This window comes from Doryrhamphus excisus, chromosome 2 (genome assembly GCF_030265055.1).
Source record: "Doryrhamphus excisus isolate RoL2022-K1 chromosome 2, RoL_Dexc_1.0, whole genome shotgun sequence".
Classification (NCBI taxonomy): domain Eukaryota; kingdom Metazoa; phylum Chordata; class Actinopteri; order Syngnathiformes; family Syngnathidae; genus Doryrhamphus; species Doryrhamphus excisus.
Window position 1 is genome coordinate 1,814,114 of NC_080467.1, and position 27,526 is coordinate 1,841,639.

General features: G+C 39.3%; 1 protein-coding gene across 2 annotated transcripts in view; it reads right to left on the minus strand.

The window, feature by feature from the left end:
• Positions 1–3,841: 3,841 nt before the first annotated feature.
• The window catches only part of LOC131119885 (heparan sulfate glucosamine 3-O-sulfotransferase 1-like), a 36,930-nt gene continuing 13,245 nt past the window's right edge, over positions 3,842–27,526 (minus strand). Inside the window, exons 2-3 of one of the 2 annotated variants that reach the window (XM_058064777.1) lie at positions 24,552–24,642; positions 3,842–5,122 (exon numbers count right to left, since the gene is read on the minus strand). In XM_058064777.1, coding sequence (XP_057920760.1) covers positions 4,068–4,961 — 894 coding nt within the window. In that variant the 5' untranslated portion in view covers positions 4,962–5,122; positions 24,552–24,642 and the 3' untranslated portion in view covers positions 3,842–4,067. The remainder of the gene's footprint in view (positions 5,123–24,551; positions 24,643–27,526) is intronic. The other variant, XM_058064778.1, reaches the window with a different exon arrangement.

Here is a 27,526-nt window from a genome sequence, read left to right on the forward strand (position 1 = left end):
GGGTGGCTGTGTACTGAACAAATATACACATTAGTACTCAATAAGGTAATCAAATCTTATTATGCATTCCCACTTAGTTTCAGCAGTTATATGAGCTTGTTATATGACACGTTCAAGGACCATCTAACAAAATAAGACAAAGCACCACTTGCATTAAAGAGTACAAAGTGGAAGATTTCTAAATGGATATTATTTTCTGAATCAAATAATGGCCGATATTTCCAAACGTATGGCCCTTTACGTAAAATTTGATGTAGTTATCGATCGTAGTTGCGTATCAAAGAGATTTACATCCCCATTATTATGATTTTTATCTGTGATTAACTAAACACGGACAAATGAGATTAATCATGATTAAATATTTAAAAAGAATGGCAGTCCTAATAAATAAATACATTCTTAACTGAGACAAGTGAGGCCTGGCGTTCTTTCAATGTTGTTGCGGGGTCTTTCGTGACCTCTTGGATGAGTTGTTGCTATGCTCTTTGGTCATTTTGGTTGACCAGACACTTCTGGAAAGGTTCACCACTGTTTCATGTTGTCACCATTTGTTGATAATGGCTCTCGTTGTGGTTTGCTGGAGTCCCATAGCTTTAGAAATGGCTTTATAACTTTTTCCTGACTGATAGATCTCAATTAATCTCAGTTATGTCTTAACGGGGGGGATCATGTCGTCTGGATTTTTTTGTCTCTTAATGATAAGTTTAATTTAAAAACTGCATTTCGTGTTCAGTTGTCATCGATAAATACTTACATTCATTTGATGAGCTGAAACATTTAAATGTGACAAAGAAGAAAGAACTCGGGAAGGGGGTGAACATGTTTTCATATACCACTAAAACTCATACACATGATTTTGTTGCACTTCAATACATATTTAGGAGTACGATCATTAAAAGTTACAGTTCCTAAGACTGCAGTGTGAGCCAGACGCTACAGAGGCACCATGCGGTTCTCTTTCTGGCAGTAAGCGCAGTTGCTTGGCACAAATAAATGGATGCTACGATTGGGATATAAATCACCGTGTGCTTTGTTATTGTAAGAAAAGGCTGCACTTTTGTCTTTTGTGCATCCTTAATGGGAATGCTTTGTTGTGCCAGTGTGACACTCACAGGCGAATACAAGTTCAACTTGCATGATGATTGTGTTTTAAAAATGTGATACATACCCGAGCAGACTGACAGGTGTCAGCTGGTGTCACCGCATATGCTTCCACTATGCCCAAACAAAAGGACGCAATTCCTCTGACTGGTCCCTGGTGACTTATTGTGGTGTCCAAGTGCCCCCTGGTGAGAAAATTCCCTAAGCAAGCCAGGGTCCAGCCCAGGGGTGGGCAAACTTTTTGACTCACGGGCCGCATTGATATAACAAAATTTCCGGGGGGGGGGGCAGACTATATATTTTACACGTAACAGTCCACCTGGTATTATTGTATCTGTAAAATTGTCATGCAATCTGCTGTTATTATTTATTATTTTATATTTATATTTAAATATTTTAAAAATCATAAAATATTATAATAATTAAAATAAAATTAAAATAATAATTATATTATTATTATGTGAAATATGCAAATATAACAATATTATTATATATAATTAATATAATAATTAGCATTAATATAATAAATATAATAATCATAATAGTCATAATAATAGTATAATTATTAACTATAATAATATATAGTATAATATAGTATTATTATTAATTATTATTTTAATTTTTATTATTATTATGTGCTTGTGTCTCTTTTTTCAGGAGCACTTTGTAAACAACAGACCATGTCAAACAACGAAATTGATACAACCATCAAAAGGTTGGCTCAGGCCATGATGCCAGGTTGTATGTTGAGTTTAAATTAAATACTTTTGAAAGATTGGGCGGGCCGTATTCAAACACTTGGCGGGCCGGATGTGGCCCCCGGGCCGTAGTTTGCCCACCCCTGGTCCAGCCTAATTATGCCAACTACAATATTTTTGTATTTATTCAATATATTTCAATAGAGCTCGTGGCTATTTGTGTCTGCTCCCATCTTCTTTTCTCTTGATATAAGTTACAGTGCACGGACACTATTTTAGTAGGAAGACACACGGCCACAGGGCCGCCCCAGGCCACATTAAGCCTCAAGCAGAATTCATTACAAATGCTGATCTCAAGTCTGTGCTTTACTTTTCATCAGCGCCGTATACGTAACCCATGATGGAGTCAAAGAAAGTTGCAGATAAAGAAGGTGAGAAACGAGGTTGGAGAGATCGGGAAGACCTAGGTTCTAATCGCCATCTCTTTGTGAAGTTTGCATGTTCTCCCATGTGAGAAACACATCGGTCTTCTCATGGTACGGTTTCGTCCCACATTCCCAAATCATGCATCTTATGTTAGGTTAAATAGCTTCTCCACATTGTCCATAGCTATGAATGTGAGCGTGGATGTTTGTTTGCCCGTGGTTGGCTGGCGACCAGTCCAGGGTGTACTCTGCCTTTCACCTGAAGTCAGCTGGGATAGGCTCCAGCGACTACCTTCTGGGAGGCAATACAGATGTATCAGGGCACGGACAAAAAGACTAAAAAGCAGTTTCGTTCCTCGAGCCATCGTCTCCCTCAACAAGATGTAACCATGTAATGAAGGCAACCAATCGTCCTCTACCTTCGTTATTTATTATTTATTCTTCTATTTATTCTTAATTTATTCTTCTAATTTCTATATTTTGTGTATATTTTTATCATATGTCTATATTTTTGTCATACTGTCTTGCACAGAAAATGGAGCTGCTGCAATTTCATTCTACTATATGTAAAATGACAATAAAGGGCATTCTGATTTTTTTTCGTATTTTAGTTCATAGTTCCTTTACCCGTTTTTTATGCTTGAAAATTTGTAATTTCTGAAAAAATATGTACATTTAAAAAAAAGGCCATATTCAACCACAAACAGTCTGATTTATTGGTTAATCAATTTAAAAATATCAACGACGGAATGAAGTTGTCAGCTGGGATAGGCTCCAGCATACCCTTGCGACTGTAACGAGGATAAGCGGCACAGAAAATGGATGAATGGATGGAAATCAGACGAAAACAGGAAGATGCTGTCTGTGTGGTCACGTCTTCAGTGAAGGTAAAAGTAACTTTGAACGTATTTTAGTTCTTAGTTCCTTTACCCATTTTTTTATGCTTGAAAATTTTTAATTTCTGAAAAAATATGTACATTAAAAAAAATAATAACGTTATGACATTGATTTACTGGTTAATCAATTAAAAAAAATCAATGATGGAATGAAGCTGTTAAATTCAAAACGATAATTTGCAGGTGGTTACTGTACAACTCCACTTGCCAAATAGTGAGCCTTATTCTCTGAGACACAAAAGGTTGACTGATATTTTATACCAGCGGAGCTGCAGTTCTGGCTTTTGTTTTAACCCAATCAATGAAAGCAACATGACCCGTGTTGTGTTTAGGATCATACGATGTTTCAGGGAAATCTGCCTTCAATGGAGGATCCTGGAAAGTCCTAATACGCAGGACGCGTTTTCCATATTTCCAACACCTGAGTAAAAATGCTGAGCAGCAGTAAAATGCAAGCTAAGCGCTCGAGATTTAAATCTGAAGTGGATTTGACTGATTTAGCTGTGGGCACAGGCTACCTTCAGTGTCCAAAACCATTAGCGGTTCCTGTAGCGCTAAAGCTGCGCTCCAGGGTAGCCATTTCCTTGCATTAATGTCTACTTTCCACAACAGCAAATCAAAGCCTGATTCAAACGCTTAACCGGAACGCTCAAAGGGGCAGGTGACAGCTGCAAAGAAACGGCGAGCGCGAGAAAGATGCCACGTTGGCCGACCAGACACGTTGAGAAGAACAATTTATTATCAAGAACAAGAATATCAAACAAGACGGAGAAGGAAAAAAAGCAGTTCACCAGTTCATGAAACATATTATGTGCTTCCAGCAACTTGAAGATGTTACTCTGCCGTATTGTGTAAACGCAGTTCGGGATCAGTCCTGGACTAGAACCTTCAGCCAGACCCTTTAAACGTCATTTGCGTAAAGTGCTTTGTTCCTCGCTTTGACTCTCCTACTGCCAGTTGAAGGTACGCTTCACCAGCCTAAAGAAGGTTCTGTTATGCTCCTGGAGGTAAGAACGGAGTTGTTGGAGGACAGTACCGTTGACCGCGGGATGGGGACGTCCCTTCGACTCGTGCAGACACCGCTCTCGACCGTCGCTTCGAATACAGTAAAAGCCTTTGGTGTGGTTGAAGTAGAAGTTGGAGGAAACTATCCTGGGTGGCAAGTTGAGGAAACGCTCCACTTTTTGAAGCTCCGGCAAGGGATCGTGGATGAGCAAGTCCCCGTCCACGATATGAATCTGTTCCAAGGGGAAGTGACGCAGCCAGTTCCGAATGTGAACGTCGTAGAGGCTCCTCTGGATGGCCTTGTAGCGGATATTTAGGGCTCCGTTGCGCACCAGAAGGTTCTCGATGGCTTGCACCGGCTTGTGGTTCTCCAGTCGATTGAAGTACACCTGGGTGTAGTCGGAGATGACCCGCTCGGCCGGGTCGCGTAAGATCAGCAGCAGCTTCATGGAGGAGTTCATGGCGCTTATGCGTTCTGGTGCGAGCGCTGATGTGAAGTACCCTGGGGTTTTTTCCACGGTGATTTGGTAAGGGTACGAGTAGGGCATCAGCTCACGGTACCACTCCAAGCCTTTGGAGTAGTTCTCATCCCAGTCAAAGAAATGCACCTCGGTTGCAGCAGCAGCAACCTCGGGGTGAATGTCCAGCATTTCCAGGAGGGCTCTGGTGCCGCCTTTGCGTACGCCGATTATTATGCTATGTGGGCATCTTTTGCTAGTGCCCGGCGGGGGAGAAGACGCCACGTGTTCACTGTTGGTGAGATCCATGCTGTTCAAAGAAACGCCAGCGTACGTGTGGAGGACCAGAAGAAAGGCAGATGCCAGGAAGCAGGCCATGGTGATTGACAGGATGCTGAAGAATAACGATGGAGCCAAGAACAGGAGCTTGTGATTTAGCCGTAAACCAGAGCTGTCTCTCTGGGCTCGGTTGAAAGTGCAGGTTTTGTCTGCCACGGGATTTTAACAGGAGACCAAATCACAGGCAGTCCACAGCACATCTGGGTGGAAAAAAAAAAAGACAAAAAGAGAACGGCTTTTAGATTTGAGGCTGTGGGATGAATGTCTGCGTTAGATGGAAATGGCACCTTCGTTATTCCCCTGAAAACACAATCCAGTCCTAAATACAATTCATGTCTCCTATAAGTGTATCATTTCTCAACCGTGATATCTATTCATCTTCCTCGGAGCCTCTTTCATCAGCCTTCATCCAATCGGCATTCTATTCCCGATGTCTAAAGTCACTTCCTATTGATTGTGTCATTTCTCTGGCTGGAAAACCGCCGGCCATCCAGCTCATTAGAACACATGACTGGGATATGCAAGATCTGCTGAGTGGTTTGTCTTCTTTTACCAGTCCAGAATCCATACTTCCGTCAATACACCCCCCCTAAAAAAAAAAGAAAAAAAAAAAGAAAACCTTCATATCAGTGCTCTGAGGCACATAAAGACAAATTTAGTGCAGGAAATCAGATGAGTTCCCACTTGTGGGTGACTTTGATTTCCTATAAATGCCAAGAAAGATCAATAGGAGGGCAACAGAATCCTGCAAACAGAAGGGGAAGGATTCCAGGCATTAAATTAGATTAATTATAATGCATGAGAACCCATCAGAGCCATGGGAAAATAAAACAATGGAATGCATTTTAATATCTAATATCTTGTGTCAGACAGCACCACTGAAACATCGCCTTCTCTTTACATAAAAACACGAGAAAACGCAAACAAATATCAAAGCTTAACATTTACAGAAAGGTATGTACTCAAGTAGTAATGCAGCGAAAACAAATGTTGGTCAAAACAAAAGGAGCGAGCTTTGCAAACACAGTAAGGTCATTTGCACGCACAAAAATAGAACCCGCCTGGGAACAAACTTCCAGAACCTTTGGAGTTCCATGTTGAATAAATTACAGCTAAAGTCAAAAGTATGATCACAAAATGGAAATGATTTTATTTTCCAAGGAGTGAAATTTAAATAAAAATTAAATGTTAACAAACCATAACACAACATTGAAAATCCGTTATTAAATATTCCTTCCAGTTAGTGGTTAATTGATAAATGATTGTGAGCAGTGCTAATTCCTTCATAACAGGATAAGGATGCTTGTTTTATTCATCATTCTTTTGTCTTCTGGCATGCAAAGCAAAAATAGTCATTCTATCCTATTAATGAAATGTAAACTACAGTAAATCCACTCACATACTCTATTTGCATCATTTGTGGCAGCATTAAAACAATAATGTAGTGATTACTTTAAAATAAGTTAGGGAGAATTCTATCTTTTGTATTAGAACGGTGTCCAAATTCACTAACTTTAATTATTTTTGATATTTTTGGACCAGCCAGGATGCCCCTCATGTTGTGTTAGCATGGCGATGCGTGCACTAAAGCAGTGGATGAGAGTGGTTATTACAACAACAACAACAAAAATCATGCTGTTTTGTGGTTGAATATGGCCTATTATTCGTGTTTAAAAACGCTACAGCTATAATTCTTATTTTCTTTTTGCCTAAATCTATCATATTCAAGCATAAAAATGGACGAATGAACTGAAATACAAATATAAAGCTCATTCAAAGATGTTGAGATGATATGTAGTATTCTACACTGGCCACTAAGGGGTCAGTAATGTTCCGTGAGACACTCAAGCGCCACAACTTGATGACCAGATAATGTTTTTATTGCAGGTTTTAATTACAATTACAATTACAATCGGCACAATAATCCCTAATAAAAATCCCAAGTAAAACGGGCTAACGTTATAGTGTATTCTACGCCAAACTAAACCTCAACCCCTGATGTCACTTCCTGTCTGCCTCCTAGACATCTCCCTTAGCACTGGAACACATTTATAGCAACGTACGCAAGCTTATGGCTTATTTTCTGCATGTCTACTATATTGGGCAATATGAGTTATTTCATGTCCAGACGGCTTTAATAAAGTTATAAGAAGGTATAAATAATACTAAAAATGGAATACTTCTTTCAGGAAATTCACTTATGACGGTTGGGTTTGGAACCTATTATTAAAGGAGAGATTACTGTAATAATTGATATAAAGTAATGATGCTTAATAATATGGCACATTTCACTTTTGGTAATGGTAATTCACTCGTTTCTGGAAAACAATACCTTTATTTTTGTAGTTATTTATTATTATTCCCAATCAATAATTACTCATCATTAAATAAATATAAAAATTAAAAAAAATAAAACAAAAAAATAAATACAATTTACAAATCATTACAGAAATGTAATCTCATCAAATTTCTCCAACAACAATTGATGTAAATCCAATTAATCTGTTCCAAAAAGCCCAAAATGCTATATTTATAAGATATCATACATAACAATATATGACATGTCAATATATGACATGTTTTTTTATTATAAAAAAACATAAAGCAAGGCAGAATTTTGGCATAATAATAATAATAATAATAACAACAATAATAATAATAATAATTTGTAAACTTCGGTGGAAACTGAAAAAATATGCATCAACATATCAACAAATAAATTGTACTTATTTCCAACGGAAACACGCCACCATTAATCACAAAAATCCACTATCATTCACCCCACTTGAAAAGTCAAATTGGTAGGTTCCTACTGCGCATTACGTACTGCAACAGTCGTCATTGTCCATTCGAAGGGAGGGTTTCAACCCCACAACGGCTGGGACACATGCATCCACTTCCCACTACCATCCATTGTTTCAGTGAGGGACCGGGTCCCTGAGCTATATGGACGCGGGAGGGCCTCCCACCCCCTCCCACCCCCTCCCACCCTCCCAACAGAAGCCACGGTTGCGCAGGAAGGCACTTATGTATTGTGACAGATGCTCCTGCCTGTCAGCCATTGCCTGGTAGAAAGCTGCCAAGTCCGATGTTAACAGCTCGGCATCCTGACGAGCTTCCCGTCTCATCCAATCCCGCTCCTCACTTCTCTCACAGAACACCAGCACCTGGAAGGAGCCATTGTTCCGCGTTTCACCGTTCCTTATTGCTTTATCCAGCACTTGACGCACAAAGTATCTCCCCAGCTTTCTACTTTGTGCATGACAGCCGTGCTATCCGGCAGATCGCTTAACAAAGTCTGTTCCTGCTCAACACATGTGGGACAGCTGGTGGACCGAGCCACTTAGATACTCCAGAGTGCGATAGAGCGTATGTGTGTGGTGACATTGCGCATAGAAGTGCAGCGCAGTAGGAAATATAGCGCGGACTGACTGATTGCTGTGGTCACGTTTCCATGACTTGCTTGTGTGCGTGTCCTTCAGGCACACCCGAGGTGCATCGTTTTCATCCCCCCATGTGTGAGCAGCAGCAGTCACAGCAAACTGGCAAGGTGAAATTTAGCTATGGTGAAATTCAGATGGTCCTGGAAAGACCGAGAAGATGTTTCCAAGGTTATCTGACTTATGCTAAAAAAGTGGAGCATCGTGTTTGTTTGTCTATCACTCAGTTAACAAACATTCTCATAGACATTCTTATTACACCGAGAGATTCGGTCTCAACTTTCTAATAGCTTTTCACAAGGCCTTCTTGACAAACACACTCACACAGCACAACTAATGTTGCACAATACTTCATCAAGTCATAATTCTTACTCACACAAGCCTAACTCACTTTTACACAAGCATAACTTTCACTTTCTAGAGGGGCGTGACAGTTGCTAAAGACTTTGTGTACTTTTGTTTGGTTCTGTTGCTCGATCTTCTTCATCGATAATAAAAGTCCAGCAATGAAACCGAATATATTACTTAAAAAAAAAAAAACTAATTTCAAAGCTTTTAAAAATTGTGCAATCATTGACTACTTATCCAATAAGTATAATCCGTCCAAAGAAATACAGCTGAATAGGTGCACATTCTGGAAGAACTAGAACGCTGTGTCTGCTGGTTATTGTATGTAGCTGCTCTACAGGAGTCCTCAATCAATACAAAGGGCCGGAAAATGAGCATAATAGGTCCCATTTAGAGGATCCTTTAACATTGGGAGATAGGACCATTTCCGGTATTTGTGCACAAACAGGAACTCCACAACAAATGGTTAGAGCACTTGCAAAAAAATAAAAGACATGTTTATAAAAGGTTCTAGAAAATATCAAATACTGATACATTTAACTATGCAAACATTTGGAAATGTACAAAATTTTTTGGCACGCATAAGCTAGTCATGAACACAACCTATTTGCAATGCAGGCGGTGCGTATCCAAGAGTGTCTCTAGCGACTGTAGTAAAATGATCCAGCTTTTTGTGACCTCGTCATAGCAACATGACCCTAAACAGTTGTGGTTGTTACATTAAAAAACTGATAATAATGCACAAAAACACATGTTCTTTTCTGCTTCTTCTCTGGCGTTGCATTGCATTGCATAGAGAAGAATGAATGAATCTGGCGGTGATGCCTGACCAAACGATGCCACCACTGCTTCATGGATGCTAACAAGTGGTGTGACAATGCATACCCACACAGGAAAAAAGTGCGTTGTGTGCACAATGTGCGTCCTACACTAGATGCAAACAGTAAAGAAAGGTGTAAAGGTGTAAAAGAAAGCCTTTCGCTGGCATTTAGTGCCAATCTTCCGTCATGAATTGCGTGCCAAGTGCGGAACTAAAGTGAAAACAGAAGTGGCGAAACTAGTGGTTGCGATTAATGATGGCTAATGTGGAGGTAAAGTTTGACCTTTGAAATTACAGCAAATCCCCGCCTTTCACGGGGTTTACGATTTTGGACTGCCTGCGGATGGCAAAAATCTACAACCATAAAAATGTAATGTTTTTTTTGTTTTGATAGATGGCTTGCATCTATTATTAGAAATGATAAAATGTATAGATACTCACCATTAATGAAAGATAATGTAAGATGATCATCAGGGGTAAAAATGAAAAAATCATTAAAATAAAAAACAATGGGGCTGCACGGCGGACGAGTGGTTAGCGCGCAGACCTCACAGCTAGGAGACCAGAGTTCAAGCCTACCCTTGATCATCTCTGTGTGGAGTTTGCATGTTCTCCCCGTGCATGCGTGGGTTTTCTCCGGGTACTCCGGTTTCCTCACACATTCCAAAAACATGCTAGGTTAATTAGCCACTCCAAATTGTCCATAGGTATGAATGTGAGTGTGAATGGTTGTTTGTCTATATGTGCCCAGGGATTGGCTGGCCACCAGTCTCTTGGCCGAAGACAGCTGGGATAGGCTCCAGCACCCCCGCGACCCTCGTGAGGATAAGCAGTAGAAAATGAATGAATGGTGTATTACACACTATTGTGGTTAAGGATTGAATTATAACAAAGTATGATTGAATTATAACAAAGTATGATACTTTATTTAGCAATTCAGCATTTTTGTAGTTAGAGCATAGAAACCCTGTTTCTGACCTTCTAGAAACTGTTTTTTTAAAGTATTATTCGAGCCCTCTAGACATGAAATAGCATCCATAACAACTACATATCATCACAATGTCTTGAAGCCGAGTCACCAATGTGAGGGGCTCCACTGTATAGGTCGGCGTCAGACCCTTTTCAAGCTTTTTGTCATAGCAGGTCACCAACCACCAATGCTTTCCCCCGCCGCAAAGCATACTATGAGACACAGCAGGGCGTGAACTGAGTTTATTTATAGCGTTTTATGTCACTGCGAGACGCCCCGGAGCTCCAGCTTTCATGGCGGTGTGTGTGCGGTGCATGTAGTGCAGAAAATACCCAAGCAACCTTAGCTTAACCACAGAAAAGTAAACGATGCCACTTCTGAGCTCAATCTTCATCCCGACTCCCAATGACAGCCTTGATTTACTACACTACTGTTGTTTCTGGAGCCCAAAGGGCCAAAATAGAGCTGTAATCTTCTCCTGTGAACATCCCAGACTTCACAAGTCTCCTGGGACTGTTGAGATGCAGTTTTCAGTTTTTATGCCCCTCACACTGAGAATAAACCACCAGAGAACCTGCACAACTGCTGCAATTTCCTGCTGCTAAATGCACTTTTTCTGTTTACTACTGCCTTTTATTAAATCACCTCAGAGTCTGCACTGTAACTTTAACTGCTCATTTTTATGTGTGTTATTGTCTTTTTCATGGCTTTTACTTTCGGGATAACTCCATTTTATTTCTGCTGTATTATTAAACTTCTATAATGTCTTTTGTTGTTTTTATCATTTGTATTGTTTTGCCTCATGCTTTAGCGTAAAGCAATTTAAAGCTATTTTTTGCTTATTGCAAATAATGTTCTCAGCATTAGAAACTAGAGAAGCAGACCTCCGCCAAGAGCCATATATATATTATTATTAGTGTGCAGTTTTTTGCTTCTTGCGCATAAGCAACATAAAAATATAAACAAATATACAACATAAGAAATATTTCAGTATTGAACAAAGCAAAATTTGTTCTCAATCAGAAATCACTCCACACTCTTTATTGCTCTCTGGTTCTACGATATATTTCTTATTGTGTGGAAATATGGGCTAATAACTACAAAAGCAATCTTCATTCGCTAAATGTACTGCAAAAAAAGGTCAGTAAGGATAATTCATAATGCCGCCTACTGAGAACATACTAACTCCTTATTTCTAAAATCACACATACTTCAATTTGCTGATATAGTTCATCTTCAAACAGCTAAAATAATGCATAAGGCTAAAAATAACCAATTAGCTAAAAATGTCATCTAATACTTCTCTACAAGAGAGGAGAAATATGATCTCAGGGAAGAACTACATTTGAAACATTTCTATGCTAGGACTACGTTATGCTAGCCATAGCATTTCAGTATGTGGAATCAAACTATGGAATGGATTGAGTAAGGAACTCAAACAATGCACAACGATGTCATTGTGTGGTCATATCACCTCATACTTCGGTACGAGGTACATTATTAAAAAAATAAATGAATTAAAAAAAAACAACCTTAAACTGTATTATGGAAAGCAGGAAGTGAACAAATGTAACAGTTAGTCATTGGGTTGAGGGGTAGGATTTAATAAGCTTTGCTTCTTCCTACTCCTTTTGGACATGTGGAACTGGGAACTGATTATGGGATGCACTCGATTGGAATCTGATGCATGTTCAAATGAAATAAAACAATTACCATTACCATTACCATTACCATTACCATTACCATAAAAGACATATGAATACCTCACTGGGAGACAACAACATATAAAAAATTATTTCGTTATTTTGGAAAAAACGTGATTTTTGAGCCACAATATAGCGAAGGATAACTGTATACTGTTGACCAAATACAGTATATCTGTCAGTGAAATGCAGTTCTCAAAACTGCTTGTTTTTCTTTTGTTTTATGTTTTTTTTTGTTAATGAAATTCCAAATACCAGGCCCACAAATCTAACTAATCCCGCTCTGCCGCTCAGGTTGATGAGTCTAATTCTCTCCTTACTCACTTTTATGGAGGCTTCCAAAAGTTGTCACCAGAGCAAAAAGGCTGACTAAAAAGGGCAATCTTCAGATGCGCACTATTCATTATATCTCAGCAGACTCAGAAGAAGGCTCTGTAGGTTTACGGCGCCACAGGGGAGCGGGTTCCTTCTAATTAACCCAAACAGCCGCCTCTATACATCTTCAGAACAAACCCTCATTGATATTCCGCTAGACCTCCTGCCATGAAGTGTGGCAAACAGCAGGTATTTTACAGCGCCGCCTTGTTTCTTTAATGTGCACCCATTAGGAGTGTTAGCGCAAAATAATTATCACAACAATCAAGCTTGATTAGAAAGTGCTGGATTTGGTTATATTTAAATGACGGCTAGTTAAAATGATTGATTATTGTTACATTTTGTGTGTAGATATTTGGAATACGTACACATCCGTATGCCTCTGTTATATTTCATATTTGTTTGGACGCATTAGAAAAACAAATCCTAAATGATATGTTTAGTGCACTCTAAACGAAAGGCAGCATATTTTTCCCACCCACACAGAACGACACCCCCACATGCTCCATGGCTTTTCATTGAGACACAGAGGATGTACATTTAAACGTGCAACGTGACATTCCTGCTTCATTATGCATTTTTGCACAACTTTGACTGTGTGCAGATATGTCACATAATCAAGTGTGCCCTTTTTTAAAAATCATATTCCTTATGTACAAAATGTCAAATACACATGTATCCTATTTAAATGCAAAAATCCCAGCTAACGCAATCATGTGTGGAAAGCGCAAATGGGCATTTTCTATTAGAATGTACGACCTTTTCAAGAAACACTTTGAGCTCTTTCCACAATTACAGCTTTGCCACAATGGCCGCTATACAGTGAAGGAGTAATAAGTGTGTGTTACCCGTCTATTTGCTGCTATTAAAGGCACTTGGTGGTCCATTTACATTGAAACAAATTGCCACTTTCAATCACCAGGCCAGTGAGGAAAATCCCACAAAGCACATCTTTTCTGTTGTCCGATTCACTTTATTAAACAGAATCAGTCAGACCGTGTTTAGCACAGTGCATCAAGAGGGTTTGTGTGACTGGACGTCAAAAGGATGAATTGAATATGGCCGCCTACTAGTCAAAATATATGCAGATTTCAGCAAATTGTAAGTATTTTTCACTTAATTAAACATTTTTAAGCATTAAAATTGTTAAATGAACTAAAATACAAATATAAGACATTCAGAAGACACATTCAAATGTTGTGATGTTATGTAGTATTCCACACTGGTCACTAGATGTCAGTAATGTTAATGTAATGACACATAAGCACCAAACAAAAGTGGATGGATGAATGATTATTATTGTGAATCTTTCATTTTTACTGCAAAGCATCCTCAACACCACGGCCCAAATTTGCTGGGCGGCGTTTGTTAATCATTAATGTCATGTTAATGATGACATGATAGCTGTTAATAATTAATTAATGTTTATTTCACTCATATTTTTTATATTTTTATATTTGTTATTTATTTTTTTTCCAACTTGTTTTGTCGATATGAGTACCTTAATGATGTAGGAGGAGAGGGTATGTGACTTTTTGTTTTTATTTTTATCTTCTCCAGATGTTTGAAGAACCACTCTTGTATGCAATTTCAACCTTGATTGAAAAACAACAATACCACAATAAAAAAATTGTCTAATGTTGATTCTATGAAGTCTTTTTAAGTTGTCACAGTGAAAAAACACATTTTTGTTTTTTTAAAGAATAAATGACACTGCCACTGTAAAGCTGAATATTTTTTTTGTAATGGGCAAATGTATATGACAATATGGCCTTCATTACAATCTTGAGATGCAGATGTTAAGTCATTTATTTGCAGAGTGAAACCCACACACACAGACAGACCCCAGCCACTAATAATAGTGTTTTATCTGTGATCTTCTATATGCTGAATTGAACCTTTGCAGTATGGCAGCCTTTTCAGCACTATGTTTCCCCTGCAAAGTGGTTTCACTTGGAATGCTGTCACTTCCAATTACCAGTCTCTTTGCACAATGTAAGCTGTACACGAAGAGAACTTAGTGTAGAAAATAGTCATAAAAGCCTGTGGCTCTTAAACATATCATGCTTAAACAGATACACACTATCCTGGATGGTAGTTATTCATGGTTGACAAAAACGACAGGAAGTAGCAACCTAGCCACAACTCATTGTTTTTAAATCGGCCCATCATCACGTTTGTCTATGTTACCACGATGTTACCTGAACATGCCTTTTTTCAACGCTCTTCGATGTTCTTCAAGCATCGTCTGACATTGTGTGGATTCCCTACAGGCATTTATGCTGATAAAAGAGGCTAACTTGCTCATCAACCCTGAAAGCAAGCAATTCCCGGGACGCGGGCTCACTCGGAGATGCGTTCCAATGTCGGTCAGAAACAACAACACTCAGGGAAGGTATTCAATCAGCGAGTGGCCTGGTGATCCTCATTCAGCTTGCCACTTCTGATGAAGCGCCCATGATTTTCACTTCATTCGGTGATGCTGGTTGGAACAGAATCCTCTTCCCGGGACTTTATACAAAGAATTCAGTTTTGTCACTTTCACGCTGGAGGTCGAGACTAGCATTTCACGAAAAAAATCTAAAATGTAAATATATATTGCAGAATCACTGCACGTACTTCTGGCTTCCCAGCATACCTTGCAGCATTTGATTTTTTTGTATTGTACTCTGGTTTCCTCCAACATTCCAAAAACATGTTAGCTTAATAGGTGACTCCAAATTGTCCATAATCAATGGTTGTTTGTCTATATGTGCCCTGTGATTGGCTCTCCACCCTGTCATTACTCAATACAACAGTCTGACTCACTGTGTTATCTTCCGAAGAACACTGAAATCAGCATGCAGCAACTTAACATCCAATAAATAAGTACAAGTACCAATATGAGTTTAAAATAAATTTAAAAAAACAACCATTTTATTTTCTTCTCCATAATGCATTTGTGTGGCCGAGGGGTGAGTGCGCATTCCACACAGCCGGGGTTCCATTCCCCCCTCGGGCATCTGTGTGTGGAGTGTGCGGATACATGTTAGGTTATTTGGCCACTCCAACTTGTCCATAGGTATGAATGTGAGTGTGAATGGTTGTTTGTCTATATGTGCCCTGTGATTGGCTGGCCACCAGTCCAGGGTGTACCCTGTCATTACTCAATACAACAGTCTGACTCACTGTGTTATCTTCCGAAGAACACTGAAATCAGCGTGCAGCAACTTAACATCCAATAAATAAGTACAAGTACCAATATGAGTTTAAAATAAATAAAAAAAAACAACCATTTTATTTTCTTCTCCATAATGCATTTGTGTGGTCGAGGGGTGAGTGCGCATTCCACACAGCCGGGGTTCGATTCCCCCCTCGGGCATCTGTGTGTGGAGTGTGCGGATACATGTTAGGTTATTTGGCCACTCCAAATTGTCCATAGGTATGAATGTGAGTGTGAATGGTTGTTTGTCTATATGTGCCCTGTGATTGGCTGGCCACCAGTGCAGGGTGTACCCCGCCTGAAGACAGCTGGGATAGGCTCCAGCATGCCCACGGCCGATATGCGATACAGAAAATGGATGGATGGATGGATGGATGCTCGTCACATAGTTGTGTTTGCCATTCCCCATAGCACTGAATGATGCCACAATATATATTTACAATGCTGTGGTGATGCCACACTAATCCACTAAGCCAATATGCCACCAGTTTCTTATCAAAACCCTACCAAGACACCTTCATTGATGGTAAAATGCTTTTGAACTTAATTGCATTGTTGAGAAAGCACAGAATGAAATGACTTAGCCCAAATAAAATGTGCGCTAACGTTATTCTCTATTCATGACTCTAAGCCTCGGGAAAGCTAATGTTGTTCCCCCGTTCTCACATGCATCCTGAAAACTGCACAGCATATCCATACATTATGCATGAATTACTTCATCAAATAAAAAACAGGGTATCTTGAAATGAACTGTAAGAGTACTCAATCTTTGATGAAGCTGACGCCGATGCATGCTTTAACGGGAAAAAAACGGCATGGCGGCCTGCTGAGTCTGACAAAGATATTAAAATGCTGATGAGTGAAGTGCAAAACATAGAAAAGATGTTGTTTATTTAATTAAACACTACAACCTATGAGGTCATAAACATCACAGATTCGTCTTAGATGTGAGCAGCGTGCCTGCACAATATACCTCTGGGCAAAGCACGCTATACATATTTCACTTAGACAACTAGCGCTGTAGTGTACTCTCATTAGTCACGACATAGATACAATTGCACAACAACACAATACTCATTTTTGTTTGTACTTTACTCTTTTGGCCACCCACAGGTCCACAATGAAAGAAACACATTGTTACATTAATACTAAAATATCAATCATCAATATCAATGTTTCCCATACATGAACAAATTAATTTTGGCACAACTTGTTGGTGATATGTATTATAACTCCGCTCCAAATTTCCAAGCAATATGCATTAAAAGTGAAAAACAGCCCGGGGAGAGTCTTCCCTTATCACCGCTGTGGAAGGTGAAGTGTGGAAGCGTGTAGAACACCTACGCAAGTGTGAGTCATCTAAGGAGACGGAGCTTGGAGAAACCTGTTGACGTGTTTCCTAACACTTCCTCTTCCTGGTGAAACACGTAAACAAAGGGTTGCCAAAGTGTGGCCCGTAGGCCATTTGCACATTGCAGTAATATAATAATAATAATAATAATAATTTTCTGTACCGCTTATCCTCATGAGGGTCACGGGCGAGAGGCGGGGTCCAGCCAATCACAGGGCACATATATACAAACAACCATTCACACTCACATTCATACCTATGGAAAATTTGGAGTTGCCAATTAGCCTAGCATGTTTTTGGAATGTGGGAGGAAACCGGAGTACCCGGAGAAAACCGAGGAGAACATGCAAACTCCACACAGGGATGACCGAGTGGACTTAATTTTTGTATTTTAGTTATTTTAGCTATTTTATGCTATGACATCATCTTGACACCCACGCCACCCGGAACCCACCTCTACAAATACATTATTGTCCTGTGGGAAACACTGATAATTATCATTGAGAGGGTCGGATGTTTTATAATATACTCAAAAATACTCAAAGACGCTTTAAAGTGAAGAAAAATAGAGTTGAGTAAAAAAACTGAGTAAAAGATGCATTAAAATACAGTAAACCTCGGATATATCGGATTCAATTGTTCCCACTGGTTTTGTCCGATACAAGCGAAATCCGTTATATGCGTATACCGGAAAATGTCCGCCACATTCATTACACGGACGCGCAATGCCATGGGAGAACTTTCTTTGATCGATGTTCACAGCCAAAGCTGAAGATATAATTAACATATATATATATATATATATATATATATATATATAATTAACATTTTTCGTTGTACATGCTCATGTACATGAACAACGAAAAAAAAAAAATTCTCAAATGACGTCACATGCTATTGAAATGTATGGGAACTTGCCGACTTGTCAATAGCCTGTGACGTCATTATCGTTTGCGTTTACGTTTATCGTTTGGTTTCTAAACCTCGCTAATAGCAACAAGAAGGCATTTCTACAGATTTGAGATTTTTTTTTTTTTTTCGTTGTACATGCTCATGTACATGTCTGTAATTCATACAAAGATGTTATAATCTTCAGCTTTGGCTGTGAACATGGATCAAAGATGGATCAACAAACGCCACGATGCGGCCATTCGATATATGCGAGGGAAATTGGAATGGGACTGGAGATTTTGTCCGAAATAGGCGAAATCCGTTATAAAAAATCCGATATATGCAATGAATTTTTATTGGAAATGCATTACAGAAAAATTGGTTCTTTTTTATCTGTCCGTTGTGAGCGAATTTCCGATATATCCGAGTCTGATATATCCGAGGTTTAATGTACAACATCCATACATTCATTCAGAGCTAAAACCAAGGTTAAAAGCGGTTCACAGCAGTCAGGTATAAAAAGCCAGACATTAAAAACGATGGATTTAAACAGGTGAGTTTTGGCTTGTTTTTCGAAGGTGGGAAAGTCGAGGCAAACACGAAGTGAATGGGGAAAAAAATTCCAGAGGGTGGGGGCAGCGATGGAGAAGGCTCTGTCTCCCCAGGTTCGGAGCTTGGTCTTACAGGGAAGTGCCAGGAAGTTGGAGTCCGAGTAGCGAAGGGGACGCGGGGGTCAAATTGGGGTCCATTATCAGAGCAGTTTCAATTCAATTTTAGTTACGTTACGTATATAAAGCAGAATCGACACAAAAGACCCCAGTAGTCAAGTGTAGCGTTCCCGTGCGAGGTACTCCATATTAGCTACATGAGCGTCGCCACGTCAAAAACACAATTCCTACTCCTGTTGTCAAAAGAACTACACACAATAGATGGATAAAATTAGACAATACACTACCTATGTATAATACAGAACATTAGATTAGATTAGATTAGATTAGATTCAACTTTATTGTTATTGCTCATGTCACTTGTACAGGGCAACAAAATGCAGTTAGCATCCAACCAGAAGTGCAATTTTTATAATAATTAATTATTATATAAATATTATATATCATTATTATTATTTATCCTTATTTATCATTATTATATAAATTATTATATATTAAATGACTATAATATGGCTATTGTAGATTATACAGATTATAAACAGTATGGATATGACAATATATAATAACAGTAATATATACAGTATTGCAATGGGGTGACTAGGGTATGGAAATGACTATAATATGGCTATTGTAGATTATACAGATTATAAACAGTATGGATATGACAATATATAATAGTAGTAATATGTACAGTATTGCAGTGAAGTGACTAGAGTAGAGTATGGTTATTGCAGATTATATAAATTATGAACAGTATGATCAATGAATCAACAGATAGTATATGTACAATAGTGCAATAGTAATTAGTAATAATTAACAGACTACTATGTGAGCTCTAGCCATGTGCAAAAACTGAACAGCAAAGCACTCTGGGAAACGGTAAGTACTCCCAGCAATGCTACGCAGCATTTTGTCAAATGCTACCGTTGTATTGACACTCATTAGATTCCGTGCGTGTGCCTGAAACAGATCAGAACAGGCCGAGTTCGATATCTTGTTTATTTTCTGTAACTACAGCTGTTGTGTTCATTTCTACACAACTTGGAAAGCCTTTCTCGCTCTGGCACACAAACATCCCACTGGAAGGATGGCGTCTGCGATCTGCCAGTATTTTCCTGCCATCACAAATATGTGCTGTGGGCTGCCAGGCGCCGATGCGATCCAACAGTGCGCTGCGAGTAACCACATAATGGTGTGTTCAAGTTCGAACTGTCTGCGCATCCATCGGCGTAAAAGTATCGTACAGTCGGTTAGAAGTCGGTTGCAGCAGCAGGGTATCAGGGTTTGGTAAATAAACAAGATGGAACACACTGTGTGGGGGGGGATTCTGGGAAAGGGGCTCAACCAAGCCAGGATTTGCGCTCAAGATAAATCTCAATAAAGCTATATTTCATAAACAAAATTAAACAGTACTTTGGTTATCAACTTACTTTGTCAAGTCCGGTTTTCGGCTTTATGTGTTTGTGTGGAAGAGTGTGTTTGAGGGCATATTATTCGACTTCCATTCAAAAATCCTGGTTGGTGTATTTTACAAAAAAAGGGTATGTAATTATTATGAGACGATATAAGGAGATTCCAAAAGATTATGACTGGCATGCTAGCATGCAGTGTGTGAATCACACAATTTGAAACCGATTATTATACTAGCTATTTATCATGTATTTATTTTCATTGTAACGCTCAACATTGCAACTTTGACATATTAACAATCCATTTACAAAATACAGTAAACCTCGGATATATCGGATTCAATTGTTCCCACTGGTTTTGTCCGATATAAGCAAAATCCGTTATATGCGTATACCGGAAAATGTCCGTTTTACGCATATATCGGATTTATATCCGGTATATGCGTAAATGGGATTTTATCCATTATAAAAAGGCACTTCCTTGACTATGTTTCCAATGTACCTGGACGCGCAGGCAACGCTGCAAACGCTGCAAATGACGTCGTATAGCGGCCTGTCACCATTCGGCGAATCGGAGCGCCGCGATGCGGCCATCCGATATATGCGAGGGAAATTTCATGGAAATGCATTGGAACGGGACTGGAGATTTTGTCCGAAATAGGCGAAATCCGTTATAAAAAATCCGATATATGCAATGAATTTTTATTGGAAATGCATTACAGAAAAATTGGTTCTTTTTTATCTGTCCGTTGTGAGCGAATTTCCGATATATCCGAGGTTTACTGTAAATACATTGCAGCAACAACTTATGTTTGTCACAATGCTATATTTTCATATTTATGTATTTTAAAATGCATGTGTGAGAGACTTGTTTTGTGTCAACTTTTTCCATTGCTTCCTTTTCATAATAAAGCAGTTTATTGCAGTTGATTGATGCCATTGTGTGTTTATTCTTCCAGCAAATATTGTATATTATAATATAAGAAGACGATTAGACAGAGTACTCACGCAGACTCTTGTGACATTGGCCTAACATGGCCTAATTACTAATATTTCATATTGCATTTTTTTTTTGTGATTATTGCCTCAAAAAGGGAGCATATCTAGTGGCTGAAAATCTATCATAATATTATCAAATTCCAAATGTTTTGAAACCTTGTAGGTTGTCAATAAATGGTAACGGCATTTCCGAAGTAGTTCAACAGCAAAACATTGGCACTTTCATAGCTTATTTTTATCTGAAAGCCTGAACATAACTTGGTCCCAACCAAACTATGATCTTAACCTCGTAGTCCCAAGTTACCATGGTGATACACGCGAGTCTGGCTTTCCACGCAACACAACTCGCTAACCCACTAAACTTGCTTTGTTAGCATGCTGATTATGCTGGTTATTAATACAGTAAACCTCGGATATATCGGACTCGGATATATCGGAAATTCGCTCACAACGGACAGATAAAAAAGAACCGATTTTTCTGTAATGCATTTCCAATAAAAATTCATTGCATATATCGGATTTTTTATAATGGATTTCGCCTATTTCGGACAAAATCTCCAGTCCCGTTCCAATGCATTTCCATGAAATTTCCCTGGCATATATCGGATGGCCGCATCGTGGCGCTCCGATTCGCCGAATCGTGACAGGCCGCTATACGACGTCATTTGCAGCGTTTGCAGCGTTGCCTGCGCGTCCAGGTACATTGGAAACATAGTCAAGGAAGTGCCTTTTTATAACGGATAAAATCCCATTTACGCATATACCGGATATAAATCCAATATATGTGTAAAACGGACATTTTCCAGTATACACATATAACGGATTTCGCTTATATCGGACAAAACCAGTGGGAACAATTGAATCCGATATATCCGAGGTTTACTGGAGTGAAAAGGGGGAAACAGGCCAACATACAGCATCTGGCCTTAAAGCAGAAACACAAATGATACTTAGATAAAGTACGTAAATGGGAGAATTTAAAAGCATTTAGGCTCCATAAGGGGAAAAGAAATCACTTATCTTCATGCTTGACTTTGAGTAACTTGCAATTTCCTCCTGGCAGCGCAAATAAGATCTTAGGAAAGTGTTTATCTATGATAACAATCTGTATCTCCATTTCTTAGAGCCCCATCCTCTGTGCCGAGGAATTCTTCACAAGTGCCATGTCCATTATCAGAGCAGTAAATTCAGTAAATTAGAGCACCTAGTATGTTGTTATTCATCCTTTTCTTGAGTTTCAATTCAATTTTAGTTACGTATGTACAGCACAAACGACACAAAAGGCCCCAGTAGTCAAGTGTAGCGTTCCCGTGTGAGGTATTCCATATTAGCAATCAAAATTCCTACTCCTTTTGTCAAAAGAACTACACACAATAGATGGATAAAAATAGACGATACACTACGTATGTATAATACAGAACATTAACAGACTACTATGTGAGCTCTAAACATGTACAAAAACTGAACAGCAAGAAACAGTAAGTACTCCCAGCAATGCTACGCACCATTTTGTCCCATTTCGTTTAATATTTACTCTGCGATCAAAAGCCTCAGTAAGTGTTTACTGTTGGGAGGAAGGCTGCGGTGCACAGCCACACCGGAACTGTGGCATTCCGCTTTTACCAAAAATATGCTTGCATAAACAAGACTATAAAACACATACAGTTGAAACCAGAGGTTTACATACTCGGTGCAAAAACACATAAACCTTTGACTTTGAAGAAAGTCATAAACCACTTTAAAATATCTCTTGTAATTGCAACATTTAGCGAATAGAGATGATTTTAGTCATCTTAACTGACCTTTAAATAGTGAGAAAAAAATGTCCCAAACATGCACGTTTGGGATGTGGCCGTCTTCCAATGGCAAACGAGGCTTTCTGGCCGACTGAGAGTGATGACAAAAAGTCGGGTGCCATCCCGTGCAGTGTGAGTTTTTGCAAGAAATGGCGCCATTTATATGTGATGACACTCGTTAAGTAAAACCTAAAAAAAAATGTGTCATTTATAAATGAGATTGCATGTTAGTTTGAATATAGATTACGATTTGCAGCCCGAATGGAATAGGTTTACAACCAATTTCCTTAAGCGTTAGAAAGACCTATAGTATCTGATAAATTGAAAGATAAAGTCTCCTACCAACATTTGGTGGGCAAGTTAACGTCTGTGGTTAAATTAAATGTGGTAAGTAGGTTTCAAAACGTTGAAGACATATCTGTCCAATCAGTGAGCGACCAGTAGTGGTTTATGTCACCTGGTTTGGCAATCTCGATGGAAAATTGCATTTAAAAAAAAATTGCCAACTGTCCACGATCCTTAGGGAACACATAAGTCTCTTTTCTGTGCATTCTAAAGATATAAAAACAGCTAAAATGAGGCACCGAAGAAAACACACCTTTTCTGAAAACAAATTCTCAAAACTGCTTTTACATAATATGACCTGCATAATAACCGAACTACACTGACACTGTTACCTCCACCAAGCACATTCATGCTATTAGCCATAGCACAAAAATTCACACATTTTTCTTCCAGAACATTAAATGCATTTTATCTAAAGAGTTCAAGCTACTGCCACATTTCACAAACAATTTAGACCGTTATAGCATCAAAGCATTTAACTAATTAAGGACATGTATGTATGACATTTTCCACATACCAAAAATTCCCACTTTTCATTAATTCCCATTTTTTGGAATGCAAAATGCTTTTGTTCTGAATAGTTCTAACTACTTCCACATTTCTCAACGGATTTAGGCCATTCCAAAGTGAAAATTCACAACTTTTTCAGGACATTTATCCCGCTATCATACTAGATTAGGTTAGCATGTTAACATTGCCAGCATGCTAACATTAGCATACTAGCATTTTTAGCTATTCTCATGGGTAGACAAACACACATATTTTATATATATATATATATAAACCACTATCATACTTGGTATTAGCATGTTAATATTAGCATGCTAACATTGCTAGACACTTTTATAAAAATGTATCAATGTGATGCTACGTAACATTAGCATAGTTACAGCATGGACATAAAACCATAAAACATTATTGGAGGTGTTTTTAATGCGGGCTTTGTAGGCGGAATAGGTGTGTCCCATTATGTGCATTAATGATCTGCCTCCTTTTTTTTTTTACCTGTTTTTATATCTTTATATATAAATCCCACACTGGCCAGCTGCTACAAATCTACCCTCATAGTACATTTTGTCGATGGCGGCTAGCATCAGGGTGCGGCCAATGGAAAAGGGCTTTTGTTCCCCAGCTGTAAAATGCACCAACAGTGTCTCCACATTCTGTGCACACGTTCTTGCTTCTGATGTTGTGCAAGGAAAAGTCCAACATTTTTGGGCCGAGATAAATAACAGCTCACCCGAATCTTTCCCTCCCTGCCTGGGGAGGAGTTTTACTAAACAGTAAATCTCTTTTGAGGAAAACAACCCACCTGTATTGGCACTGTGTTACTTTATCTTGTTTTTTCTGGCAAGCATACCTCTGGCAGGTCTCAAAGTAATCCCACCATCCACTTCCAATGTCTGGTGGGGGAAAAAAAACCAATGTAATGACAATATCTGAACATCTGCCATCGTCGCTGTGTGACAGAATCAGGTTGAGGAGACAGAGGGAATAAAACATTGTGTCATTTCAGTAGGGTTCATAACAGAGAATCATACGTGCAGGCCTGATGCTAAACCCATAAGCTATTATTACATCCCCAACAAGGATAACAAGGATGCAGTATTCTTTTACCCATCCTGTTTAGTTGCTTATTTTGTGTCACCATGACATCCATCCATCCATTTCCTGGAGTCAATTCCAGCTATTGCACCTTTCAACCAAACGTAACCAAAAAGTATAAAGACTTCTCGGAATAACGCCGTTCATCAGTCCTCCACTATTCCCCTTTGTCTTGCTGCTCATTCTGCTGTCTCTGTGGTTGTAAAACCAAGCAAAGTCTTTATGACATATAAGAGGCACAGGAGGTCGCGGGTCCAATAACTCCCTTTATCACCCCAACGTTCTTGCAGCTCGAGGCGTTTTACAGGCGAATTTGCTGAAAAGAATTCTTAATTAGTGAAGTTTGTGAAGCAAGCATCAGGGGTCTAATAGGGAACTAGAATGGACTGCTACCAGGGAATTGCTTGGCTGGTAGATATAGATATACAGACAGACAGATTTGGGCTCGGGCTCCAGAGAAGCTCCATGGATGGTGGGGACGGGTGGAGGGGGGGAAAAAAAAAGGAGCCTCCGGCAGCTTGGGAATGGTGCCTGGCGGCTGGCCAGAGCAGCAAGGCGTTCCATCTGGAGCACGCCCAGCAAGGCTCCGTGGGAGGTTGGGGATGTCGAGCAAGGAACTGTGCTTCATGCAGCCTGGAAATGGTGCCTGGAGCCCGGCAAGAAGGGCAAGGTGTTCTGCCTGGAGCACGCCCAGTGAGGCTCCTTGGAAAGTGGGAAGAGCTCGGGAATGGTGCGTGGAGCCCGGCTGGAGCAGCAAGATGTTCCGCCCTCATCTAATGTGAGATTGGTCTTCATGCAGCCCGGAAATGGTGTGTGGAGCCCAGGTATATTGATGAGATGTTCCGCTCTGTGCATGCCTAGAGAAGCTCCAATGGAGGCGGGGAAGTTCAGCGGGCAACTGAGCCTCCAGCAGCCTGGAAGTATTGCCTGGATGCCCGGTTCAGATCGGTGGATTAAGCATCAAAATGGTGTAATCGGAATGTTAGTCCGACCCTAATCTCAGTAGAGACTGGCAGAATCTACATTAAATGTACCTAATTGTAGAACACTTCCCAAGAAGTCCTAAAGATAATCCTTGTGCCTTGCTCAATGAACCACCCTTCACTTAATTTATAGCAGGATTGTTTTTGGCTGTGCTTAATTTGATGTCTCTCCAGCAACCATCAGGGCTCCATCAGTATTTGATAAAGATGAGCTTTAAATTGATGATTAACCTTTATAATCCTGCATGTATATTGAAAATTGCTTGCTTGTCTTTGCCACACAAAGGAGAAGCACATTATGAAGCACAGCGAAGACTGCGGCTCAGAAAGCAAATGGGACAGTGTTTTCCATCTGGCGCGTGGCTGGATAATGAAGGAAAAAAAAAAGGCGAAAAAATCATCTCATAATGACTCTCAACCGATTATTTATTTTCTGTTCTGTCCCTGCAAAAAATGTCAGCGGCAGCGTGATGGCTTAAATTACTTGTGGAAATTAGTGCTTGTCATTGTTTGGATTGGTTTATTAAGGAGCAATCAGACATTTAATAAGTAATTTAACTCCAACTGGGAAGAAAATGTGTGTCCTGAATTAAATCACAGACCGGTATAAGTGCCATCTGACAGTTCACATAAACATACTGTATCTTGAGGCGTGATGTCATCTTCTTATACAGTAAACCTCGGATATATCGGACTCGGATATATCGGAAATTCGCTCACAACGGACAGATAAAAAAGAACCAATTTTTCTGTAATGCATTTCCAATAAAAATTCATTGCATATATCGGATTTTTTATAACGGATTTCGCCTATTTCGGACAGAATCTCCAGTCCCGTTCCAATGCATTTCCATTAAATTTCCCTCGCATATATCGGATGGCCGCATCGTGGCGCTCCGATTCGCCGAATCGTGACAGGCCGCTATACGACGTCATTTGCAGCGTTTGCAGCGTTGCCTGCGCGTCCAGGTACATTGGAAACATAGTCAAGGAAGTGCCTTTTTATAACGGATAAAATCCCATTTACGCATATACCGGATATAAATCCGATATATGCGTAAAACGGACATTTTCCGGTATACGCATATAACGGATTTCGCTTATATCGGACAAAACCAGTGGGAACAATTGAATCCGATATATCCGAGGTTTACTGTATATAGTATATATATAGTATATATGTATGTATGTACAAACCAGAGATGCCCTCATCCTGGGATTGGGATTTTTGGCCGGACATCAAGTGTAATGTTGAAAAATGGATATAGAAGGAAATGTAGCATTTCAGATCTTTTACTGTTTTTCATGTTTTTAAAAGTACACATCTTTAAGCATCATGTTTTGCCATGTTTTCTGTTCTGTCACTTCTGTTATTTTGCTTCTTTGATTGTTAAAATGTTATATATTGTTTGTAATTATGTACTAGATTGTTCGATTTTTGAAAGCGAACGCTATATCCACAAAATCATACTTCATAGCACCTGCCGTGACAAACTAACGCTCCCAGGAAGTGACATCATCGGAGTAATGCAAAATGCTTTTGTTCTGAATAGTTCTACTCTTCTACTAAAGTCCAAATCCAAAACTTTTTCAGGACATTTATCCCGCTATCATACTAGATGCTACATGCTAATGTTAGCATGTTAACATTGCCAGCATGCTAACATTAGCATACTAGCATTTTTAGCTATTCTCATGG